The sequence below is a fragment of the Alexandromys fortis genome, unplaced genomic scaffold (assembly GCF_014885135.2).
Source record: "Alexandromys fortis isolate MF-2015 unplaced genomic scaffold, M_Fortis_MF-2015_v1.1 scaffold_69, whole genome shotgun sequence".
Lineage (NCBI taxonomy): Eukaryota > Metazoa > Chordata > Mammalia > Rodentia > Cricetidae > Alexandromys > Alexandromys fortis.
In genome coordinates, this window is record NW_026067951.1 from 2,670,142 (window position 1) to 2,681,791 (window position 11,650).

The following is an 11,650-nucleotide window of genomic DNA, read 5'->3' on the forward strand; positions in this document are numbered from 1 at the left end:
AATAAAAAAAATAAATAAATAAATAAATAAATAAATAAATAAATAAATAAATGAAAAAGAAGAAAAAGTGCAGAGAGAGCTGAGGGAGAATGGCACTCTAGCAGAAGAGAAACCACGGCACAGACTTTGAGATGAAAAGGAGAAAAATGTGTTGGAGTAAGAACCAGGAGCCAGCATGTTTGTGACGGGGCCTGCGGTGCACAAAGTGGAGATGCCTAGGTGGGTCTGACCATGGACTCCTGACTGACAGTGAACTTTTACTGTGTGCTAGGCACGAGTCTAAGAACTGTCTGGATAAAACTCATTAAATTTCCCCACCCTGTGGTTAATCTTATGCTACACGTGAGGAAACTGTATGTGGCCGGTCAGGCTTCCTGAAAGGGGGGGTGGCTTGAGAGAAGAGGAGATGCGATTTTTAGAGGATGCTCTTGGCATTAGAGGCATACCTGGGGAGAAGGAGGGAAACAGGGAACAGAGGACCAGGCGAAAGGTGAAACTAACTGTAATTCCAACTTCCCTGGGGCCCTAGTCTAGCTCATAGGACGCTGTGAAGCTAAGATGTTCCTTCAGAGATGTTCCAAGAGAAGATGAGGGGCCCTGGATTTCTTAATCCTGTGTCACGCCTCATTATTAACTACAAATGCCCCAGCAAGGGGGGGGGGGTAAACCAGGGCAGGTTCCAGCAAAGACCACGGAGGACTGTCCTCTTGTAACACGCTAAGAAGCTGGGGACAGACCTTGCGGTCCCAAAGCCAGTGTGGAGCAATGCAGAGTCCACTACACTGAGTTCAAGAAGCTTGCCCGATGTGAGGGCATTTAGAAGCCGAAAAGGCAAGGAGAGAAACCAGGGCAGCTGGTCTTAAAACTGCATTTACCTGTACTGCTGTACTCCAGTGCAGGTGGCTGGGGCTAGATGAACGCAGTCCCCCCTCAGCATGTGAAGGACACTGGTCCTGAGACCCTTCCTCAGATACCCAAATCTGCAGATGCCGAAGTTCCTTCTGTATGAAGTAAGGTGGCACAGTAGTTGCACAGAGCCGCAGTGTTTGCGTATGACCACCCCTGGATTGTGCAGAGTACCTAACACAGCAGGTATAGCCCATTGCTGCACTCCATCGGCTTCTGAATGACGGCAGGTAAAACTGTCTGCACCTGTTCCAGCAAGGTTAAGCACCTGTTCATTTGCTCAAAAAACAATCATGGCTCCTCCCCTGTGAACTACCTCCTATCCTGGCATAGGCCTACTGAGTTACAGGAAGTTCATTCCTTCCTGCCGCCAGTGACAAATACTTAGACTATATTTTAAATGTAAAAATCTTGTAAGAAAGAGGAAAGTGGGGGTTCTGTTTGTATTTGAGGTCAGGTGGGACTCCTGGGTGGAGGGAGATGGTCATGGTGAAGGCCATTGCCCGTGCTGTCGCTTCAGAGACTCATTTGCCTCTCCCTCTGCGCTGTTTCTGCCCCCAGCTCATGTGCTCCTCGGTGCAAAAGGCCCTGTTTGAGGAAGAGGACCACGTCAAGAAGCTGCAGCAGAAGGTGGCCACCCTGGAGAAGCGCAACAAGCAGCTCCGTGAGCGGGTGAAGAAGGTCAAGAGGTCTCTGAGGCAGGCGAGGAAGAACAGCCGCCACCTGGAGCTGGTCAATCAAAAACTCAATGAGAAGCTGGCGGGCGCAGGTGCCCAGCAGCACCTCAATGCCCTGGGCCGGGAGCCCCCGCGCGCCCCCTACCTGCACGGGTAGCATGTGCAGGAGGATGCAGGCCTGCCTTGCCTCTCCCCTGAGGGAATAAATGCGGTTCCGTACACGCACTTATTTCAAACACTATAGGAGATACTCATTAGGCATTTGGTAGAGTCTAACTGGGTAAAACGACGAGTCTTACTTTCTTTCCCATTGGGTGCTGGGCCTCACTGGCCACTCGGCTTCAGACCTTATTGTACGGCATGCCCTTTTTCTGTCCTGGTGCCGCACAATACCTTAAAGCAGTAGGATCTCCCAATTCTGGGCCATCTTGAGTCTGGTCCTCAACCTCAAAAGTGTCTCTTCACTGTGGAGAGACCATTCTAGAAGAGAACATACACGAAGATATCACGGGACTCTTTTTATTTCAGAAGAGAGTCAGTGTGAGTCTCGGCAATCAGAGCTGGCACAGCCTGCATTCTGAAGAGACACCGTTTTACAGAGCCTTCCGGAATGGCCTGCTGCTTTTGTTCACAGTTTTAGAAGCAGGGTGCCCACATGCAAATGTGCAGAGACCCCTACTCTAGTCAGAATTTCCCTCACAGTCAACACATGTTAAGGCTTTAATGAGTTTATCACAAGCAAGGGAACTGAATAGGGAACTGAGCGGCTGGTAATTGGTAAAGATAACTTATATCAGTTTTCCAACCCCAGCCCTCCAGGGCTGACATGATACCCACAGGCTGCTTTAGTCTAAAGAGTAATTGCTTTTGTGGACACACTATGTTTCAAGACGCTGGGAGTCAACCTAGTATCTTGTGCTTGTCAGATAAGTTTCTAGTGTTGAGCTGTACACTCGGCCCTACTGTATGTTTGAACCAGGCCTCTTTTGATGGACATGTAAGGATGTTTTCAACTCTTGTTCCCAAATTGGAATTTAGCTCTGACAATGTAGAGTCTTAACTTGGTTTGCTCAGCCTGTTGTGCCTTTGAGTTCAAGGTCAATGACCCCAACACACTGGTACTGTCTGCTCTGCAAATGCATCTCCCTGCCTGGTGGGATTCAGTGAGGGCCGTCTTCCCACCCAGGATCCCAAAGGGTGTTGTCTAGGTATACCAACCCAAGCTTCTACACAACCTCCCAGAAACACACACACACAGTCTCCTCCAGGTTCCCCTCAGAAGGTCTGTGCATACCCTAATAGAAGTATTTGTGTAACAGTGCACTTTCTTGTAATCAACTCTTTAACAAAGCATTCTCTTTGGAAAGAGCTTCAAGGCAGTTAGTTCAATAAGAGCGTGCTCACTGCCCTTCCCACTTAAGAAGGATCGTGTCTCAGCTGTGCTATTCAGAAGTCAGCTGAGTGGCTGCTGCTTCTTCTCTACTGCTGATGGCCCTCCAGACCAAATATCCTCCCATGTTGTCCTACCAATAGAGAGAATCCTTTGTCTCTCCAGTGTCTACCATCCAAAGCCCACTCCAGACGCACGAGGCTGATAAAATGGCCATTCTGTCACACTGCTACCCTTGTGCTTTTCGGAAGTCCAGGCACCTCTGTGAGAAGTACCTTGTATTGTATGAGTATTGTGCTCTTGGCTAGACTGGGCATGATGGGAACTTCTATTCTGGGACCAATCTTTCTCCACCCTCAGCCCCTTTAACAGCACTGTTCCTAATTTGCTACATAGGTGTGCCTTCTCTTTAATTCTCCCTGGGGACATTCAAATAAAGAGGTTCTGTTGCCTCCCAAGAGAATGGCAAGCTTAGAGATGACAGAGCCAGGACTCGGTGAACTGTGGAAGCCAAGATGCGCTATGTTCTGCTTTCCCAATAAACATGCGCAGTGGTTGCAACCGCAATGAGACAATGAGCGTGTCTTTGGATCAGGGAGGTTTTGGGATTTCCAGCTTCGGCCTGGAAAAATAATTTAGAGCCTTTGGGGGAGACATCTGGGAGTGAGCCTGGGACACTGAGGACTGTTCAAGCCTGCGCGCCTGCCATCCCCTGATGGATGTGACCTGAGTATCCCTCCCCTTGGGTTCCCATCTCTCAGCACACCTGTGCTCCACTCTGCGGCTCACCTGGGACAGGAGGGATTATTAATCAATGTCTTCAGACAAATGTACCGAAGACTTGCTAAAGGAAACTTCCCCAGGTCCCATAATCTACCTTGTCATCTTGCCAGAGCCCTCACCACCTGTTACTCATATGAATGTAATGTTTAATGTTCCATAAAAGGATGGCTCCAAGCATCACTCAGAACATGACACCCTTTCTCCAGTCTGTTCTGGAACCTTCTGTGAAATGCAGGCTACTGTCTCCTTTCCCTTCAAGGTACCAGAAGATGAATCGTCTTTTCCAAAATCACACAGTAAATAAGAAGCAGGTAGACTCTCAAATCTTTAAACGACAGTCCCCAGGAATGTCCCACTGGCAAGGTGTGGAGGGCAGCAAGTGTAGAAATGAGACTTCCATAGCTCCACAGTGTGCTGAGAGTCAATGTCTTTGGCGGATTCCCATTCAGGGCATTGTATCTGCTGTACTGTTTGCTCCTTTCGAAAACTGTTTTAAACATTGGGCTATATTGCACAGTATGACCCCACCTGGTAGAAGTTACTGGAATCCTGGCACCTGGAGCACAAGACTTGTCTAACTTTGAAGAGAAAGATTACAAACTCAGATCACATCGACTTTCAATCAAATGGCAGAATTAACAACAATTCATAGTCTATCAGGTTTTTTTTTCCCAAAAATCAAGCACCCTAACTGCGCTGGTGGCACACACCTGTAACCCTACAGTTGGAAGGCAGAAGCAGGAGAATCCTAAGTTTGAGGCCAGACTGGGACTGTGTAGCAAGAGCCCAACCCCTAGAAACACATTTCTCCCCTAGAAACACTAAAGCACCCCAGCATGTATTAGACTCCTTCTTACAGATTATTTTATTTAATGGTCTTCATAATTTTATAAAGTAGAAAGCTCAATTCCTGTTCTCCAACAGGTATCTAAGGTTTCAAGAAATAAATGGCTCAAGCGTCACAGCTGTGCAGGTGGTTAACCAAGCCCTCAATTCTAGCTTCCCTTTGCTCTGTACCTGCTCATCTGTAAACGGGACAGTCCTGTCTCCTCAGCCTGAGATTGTACGCAGCGCAGTCCTCATACTCACTTAATCCCTTCTTGTTCTTCTACTTTCTGTTATCAACATTTACCAGAAAGGTTCAATGTGTGTCATAGTAAGGAAGCTTATCAGACAAGAAGGGAAATGAGGGAGAGGTGACTACTATCAATCACAGTACTTGATACTTGTGTGTATATGCTACACATGCATATGAAAGTCACAAGTCAATAATTTTGTACATGGATATGACATAATCAACTTTGTTGGAAAGAGACTATTTGGTAGAATTGCATAGAATTTTCTTATTGATTCCCATATGAATCATTGGCCCTTCTTTTCTACCTACCATAAGTCTTTTGCTTTTTAAAAAATATCTTAGCATCTTCCTTTCTTCCACACAGAGTAGTTGGCTGTCCCTCCAGTTTATAGAGGAAATTCAGCCTTAGTGTGTTCCCTCAGGTCTGCCACCTTCTTCACTCACTATGTAGGTTTGCACCGTCCCCTGCTCCCTCCATCAAGGGGAGAAGCCTGCTTCTACTGCTACGTGCAGGGTCTTTAAGATACCCTTTCCCTGTGATGACTTCATACATGTTGGAAACAAACTCAGATTCGCATGTTGAAGGTAGGACTTTCGGGAGGTAATTAGGAGTTGATGAAATGAGAGTACCCTGCCAAGATGGCATTAAGAGAGAGACCTGAGCTGGTACTATTGCACTGCTCAATATGTGATGGCCTCTACCCTGTTATGATTGCCACTAGATAATTAGTACCAAGTCCTTAGGCTTCCTAGTCCTCAGACCATGTGATAAATAGTCCTCTATTAATGAATCACCATAGCAGGTATTTTGTTATAGCAACAGAAAACAGACTAAAATGTCTAATTCCAACATTCCCTTTAACCACAGACCTTCATTACCGGGGACCCATGTCTTTATCTTCTAGCCATTCTCAGACCTATTCACACCATGACAAAAGCCAGAAAGAAGCATGCCAGCCCCAAGCACAAGAGTGGTCCACGATGACCCTGAGACTCCCTGAAACCATTATCTTGGTTCTGTGCTTGACTCCCCAGTGAAATCTATAAGTGCTGACTTCCACCTTCTACTTCCCACGGCCTCCTCAGCCTGTGAGGACTGGCAAGAAGATGACCAAAGCTACTTTGCCCACGTTTATTTCCCCCATTTATGAAACTATCAGAAAGAAACACCTGACATGATTCACAACTTATCACCAAGACTTCCTTCTTCCTTTTTCACACCTTCTTCCCACCTCCCTGACCACTGTTAAACAACTATGCTGGCTTTCACCAACCAATACTTAGACTGAGAAATTCTAACGACAACAAAACTGCCATTAATAAAATGTTACATGTGTAGTTATGCAAGTCTAGATGGTGCCCAGTAGAACCATCTTCTGTAATGGAAGTAGTGGAAGCTGCTAGTGCCAGGGGCTGGAGAGGTGGCTCAGCAGTTGAGCACTGGCTGCTCTTTTAGAGGATCTGGGTTCAATTCCCAGCACCACAGGGCGACTCACAAACCGGGAATCTGGTACCCTCTTTTGACTTCCATGGGCATTGCATATATGTGATGCACAGACTACATGCAAAAGAAGCTCCCATATAGATAAAATAAAAATTAATAAATCTTCAAAAAATTGATTAGTGTTACTAAGTAGCTAAGTCTGTACTTAAGACTCATTTATAAATTAAAAATTGTTATTTTACTTTTATATAAGATCTGGAACACATTTCCTTTTGAAAGAGTTGAGTCCCGGCATCCCTGGGAAGCAGAGAAGTAGGCATCCTCTGATCTCCAGATGAGAGAAACCTGTGGGAAATACTCTCTACGGCACAGAAACACAGAGTGTACTGAGCTTCAAGAGACAAAGCGAGCATGCTATCTGTAAAAGGAATCAGAGTCAAATAAGTTACCCAAATGGGTGGTCATGAGATTGCACAACCAGTGAGCATCAGACTGATCACTATAACGAACACCAAGCAATCTAGGTCTAGCAATCAAAAGTCTGCTTTTAGTCTCTACTTTCAGGGAGTCATAGCCCTTAAACTGATTCTGAGACCTATGAGAGTTCACAGCATCCCTTGAATAAACAGAGGTCACGGACCCTGTTGGAGCAAAGTCCCATAAGAACACTGTAATATAGTCTAAGTTTTCCTAGACTTGTACAAAGGGAGCTGTGGGTACTTATTGGTGTCAGTGTGTACAGAGCACAGGAACCCCAGGCCACTGTGGTGTTATGTTACTGATGCTGAACTATATCTGAGACAGAAGCCAAAGGGATGCTCATAGATAGGAGTTCTTAGTGTCCTGGTATGGTAGTAATAGGTCTACTGGTCTGTGAATCCACTCATAGTAGGTCTCACTGGTCTGTGTACCCATTCTGAGCTTACTCTTCCTAGTTCTTGAGTAAGTAGTTAAAACAGACACTCTGTCTACATTGCCAAAATGTCCACACTGATTTCCTGAGCCTTGGGTCTAAGGCTGTTTATATCAGGAAAGTTAAGAAAAAAAAACCCGAATTTTCTATTATTTAGGAGTACTAAAGTAGTTAAACAATAAAACAACAAAAACACCAAGAAGTCATTATCCTACCAGACAGAACAGAAACATCAAATTATTAAGAAGCATTTAGTATGAATTCTAGAATTGAAAAGTACAATAACTGAAATGAAGATGCTACAAGAGGAATTTAGTAACAGATGCAGAGAAAAATAAAGATAAATCAATTGAGATTAGTTGTCCAGGCACAAATAGAGAAATTAAAAATAATGGGGAAAATTAATAGGGCCTAAGAGATTTATTGGTGCCCTCAGGCAGACCAGCACACACATGAGTTCTGGTTCCAGAAGGAAAAGGGACGGGAAGTAGATTGATGATCGCCAGGTGCTGGGATGAATGGAGAACGAATGGCTTCAGCATTCCTTTGGAGGGATAACAGTGTTCTTGGACGCTGTGGATGTAGCCGTGATAGTTAGTATGCCTGGAGTTCCAGGGTCATCCTCAATGTCAGAAAAGAAAGTTCTACAGTCAATAATAATGTTTGCACAATATTGTGAAGGTGAAACAAAACTCACTTAATTACATATATGTATGTATGTGTGTGTGTCTATGTATAATACCTCAACAAAAACCAATCTGCTCAGTTCCTTCTGTCTTGTGTCCCTCTGTATTTGTCATTTTCCTTATTACTGTTATGAAATCCCTGACAAAAGAGGCTTAAGGCAATACACCTCATTCTGGCTCACAATTTGAGGGACAGCCCAGCATGCCAGGGAAGGCATGGAAGTTCGAGGGTAAAGCCCACCATGCCAGGGAAGGCATGGCAGTTCGAGGGTACAGCCCACCATGCCAGGGAAGGCATGTTAGCCGGAGCCTGAGGCAGCTGGACGCACTGCATCCACAGTTGGGAGGTAGCATGAAGACCTGGAGCTCACACGCTTTCTCCTTTTATTTAGTTCCGGCCCCTAGCTGGCAGAAGGCTTCCATGCACAGGTGGGGGCTGTCTTTGCACCTAAGTTATCCTAAGGTAAACACCTCCTTACAGACACAACCAGAGGTGACAATCAAGACTAGCCTCCTCCCCCTCAATATAGTTCCTCACCCTAAGCTGCATCCCAGAACCCAGTGTCTTTGACTAGATCATATATTTTCTATCCCTTCCCCTTTGGCCTCTCTTTGTCCATCACTGAGAAAATCCCATTTGTGTTTCAAACTTGTTCTCAAGTACGTGATTCTTAATCTCCATAGCAACCATTATAGTTACCGACGTTTTTAGTTTTGAAATGAGTAGTGATTTAGAAGTCTTGGGATAGTCTCGCTGAGCCATTTGGAAAGTTTTGCTAACTATCATTTTTTTTTTTTTTAGAAAGTGTACGAAAAGGTACAATAAAAATAGTTAAGATGGCAGGATTTGTGAGTACCCAGTTCAGTAGTGGTAAATATAATTTATACCACTGTGCAAAGAAGTAAGCATCACAAATCCTTAATGCCAGAAGTGTTTCGTAACCCTCCCTCTGATGGTAGAATCTGTTACTGCTTCCTCCATAGTCCTCCTGGGACCGACAGCCGGCGTATTCACCTGTGGGAGGGGGCATTTTAAATTCAAATCCTGAGAATCCTACACACAGCGGCTGCGTGGCCACCACCTGAAGTTACTTGTTCTGTGCATCACCATTCAGCCTCCCTCCAGCTCCCAGCTTTCCCAAAGGATGGTACAAACACCTGTAAGCTAGCGCTACCCGCGCCCATATTGTATAACTACAGAGGAGATACAAAAGTCACCTCTTGGTTGCCTTGACACTACGTTTCTCGGGGTTGGTGGGGCACACTTCACAAGCTCCTGTTTTCCTTCCCACTTCCTGTTCTTGCTGCTGTTCCCTTGACAACTGTAAAGCTGGTCAGTGTTGACACCAGAGGCTTCACAAGGCAAAAGGATAAAAACCTAGTTGGTTTATCTAGGTGGGTTTACCTAGGTTTATCTGGCAGGGCAGGGGAGTTCTTTGGCTTTTACTAAGGAATCCTGGAAGAGGCCCCTAAAAGGAAGTGAAATGAAACTTCGGTTATCTGAGTTTTTCAATGAATTCTGCTTCCCATTAAGGGCTCATGAGTTGGCTGTATCCTCTGTCCCTGCGAGGTGGCTGGGCATGAGCCACATGGCCTGGCATTGTGTGTCTTCCTGTCCAATAAAAATGGGAAAATTTAAACCAGACACAGAAACAGAGCTTTTCTTTTATTAAAATCATGTCTTAATTGTGAAGCTGGGCACCCTGGGAGTGGATGTCAACATTTCCAGACTCAGGAAAAGAGGACAAAACTACCACCAGCAAAGTACCAGACAATGATGCAATATGACCCTAAGTGAAGGGCTCTCCACCCCGGCTGCCCACTGGGGACACCTAGGCGCTGCAAACACAAGTGCCTTCCTGGCCAGCTTAGGGGCCTAGCTTCCACACCGAGAATAGCACAATCCCTTCTGCATGGGGACGACAAGCACCCAGGGCCGAGAAATCACTGTGCTGAAGACGAATGAGGTTTTTTTGTTTTCAGAACAAACACTTCATTCTGGGAGATAATAATTTAGAGGTATTTAGTAGCTCTGAGTATTTCTAAAATGATCTAAATAGAAGTACTATAGACTGACGTGTTAGCTACCCGTGGCCGTGTAATAAATTGCTAGAAACTTAGTAGTGTAAACGAATGACTATCTGCTGCTTTATAGCTACAGTTCAGTGTCTAGGGGGTAGCTCGGTGGTGTTCTCTGCCAAGGTCTGCCCTTGACGGTATTGTCTGAAGGCTTCTGGGGAAGGTTCTATTTCAGTTCACGTGACTGTTGGCAGATCTTATCCTCTGAATCTGAAATGCCCCCACTCCTCCAGCAGGTAGAAGGTTCTGGAATCTTTGGGAGGTAGAGCCTTGCTGGAATAAGTTGGTCACTGAGGCAGGTCCTTGGAGAAGTATTACCCCTAGGCCTTGCCTGTCACGTCTCAGCTTCCTCATCTGCCAGTATGTGGACCGAGATGCCGCACCAAGCCTGTCTCCAGGCCCCATGATAGCCTGAACTCTTAGCGTGAGCCAGAATAACCTTTCCTTCTTTACGCTGTTTATGTTGGAGAACTTGGTCACAGCAACATAAAACTAACAAATGTACATGATTTAGTTTCTTGAAGTGTGTTGAACTAAAGCCTCTCTGGCTAAATAGCTGCCCTTATGCTCTTGCCAGATGGGCCTCTCGAACATCAAACATACGAGCTTAGAGGGCAATGGAGAACATATACAAACGAGACACGATTTACATCTAGGGAGGAAGTGAACTCCCATCATCTCTGCAATACACTTCAGATTAGAAACAATTCGTAGCTCTTCCTTCAACACATACATACAAAGGGCAGACAGCTCCCATGGACATATGTACGCCCGGAGCTGAGAAAGTGTAGGCACCATCTTAGACTTAGCCCGTCCAACTGTGCTCTAATAACTCAGTAGTAAAAAAAAAAAAATCTTACAGGAAGGACAGCACTTCCCCCAGACACTTGTGTACCACAATCATGCCTGGCTTGGTCATTTATGAAGGACAACTGGCCACCCTTGGAAATGCTCAAAAGCCATGGGAACACTAAGCCACTGTCTCTGAGGTCCAGTCTAACATCCAAAGGGGAGTTTATAGAACTCAAATGAAAGCACAGAGAAATTTGGGTAAATTCCTAATTCTCTGGATTCTAGTGATGAAATTCAATTCATACATACACCCCTTCTTTAAATAGTCCTGTCTTAGACAGCGTATGTAGCTATCTCACAGAGCCCAGCAGGATGGCACAAACAGCATTTATCTCTTACAGTTCTGGAACGAAGCTGTCTCACATCAAAGCAGTGATTAATTTGGAAGCTAGTACCAAATTCACACACGATTGGTTTGGAAACTACTTTCTGCTTTGCTGACACCTATCTCTAATCTCTTTTTTCTTCCTTCCTTCCATTATTTTTCTTTTTAGATTCATTTTATATGTATGTGTGTTTTGCTCATATATATGTATGTATGTGTGCATGTATGAACGTGTGTCATGTGCATGCTTGCTACCCACGGAGGCCAGCAGAAGAGGTGAGAACCCCTGGAACTGGAGTTACAGATGGTTATGAGCTACAATGTGGATGCTGGGAATCAAATCCAGGTCTTCTGCAAGAGCAGCCAGAGTCCTTAATGGCTGAGCCAATTTTTCCACCCAACACCTCTCTTTTCACTGGGACACCACAGAAGGGATGAGGGTGTCAGTCTCTGATATCTCAAGGGACACAAGCATGTGGTCCATGACACCTTCTATCTGCTGATTTCCCAAGTTTCA

General features: G+C 45.3%; 1 protein-coding gene across 1 annotated transcript in view; it reads left to right on the forward strand.

Moving 5' to 3' along the window:
* The window catches only part of Ccdc3 (coiled-coil domain containing 3), an 83,459-nt gene extending 79,919 nt beyond the window's left edge, over positions 1–3,540 (forward strand). Inside the window, exon 3 of the mRNA XM_050150597.1 lies at positions 1,468–3,540. Within this exon, the coding sequence (XP_050006554.1) occupies positions 1,468–1,740 (273 nt within the window). The 3' untranslated portion in view covers positions 1,741–3,540. The remainder of the gene's footprint in view (positions 1–1,467) is intronic.
* Positions 3,541–11,650: the final 8,110 nt, after the last annotated feature.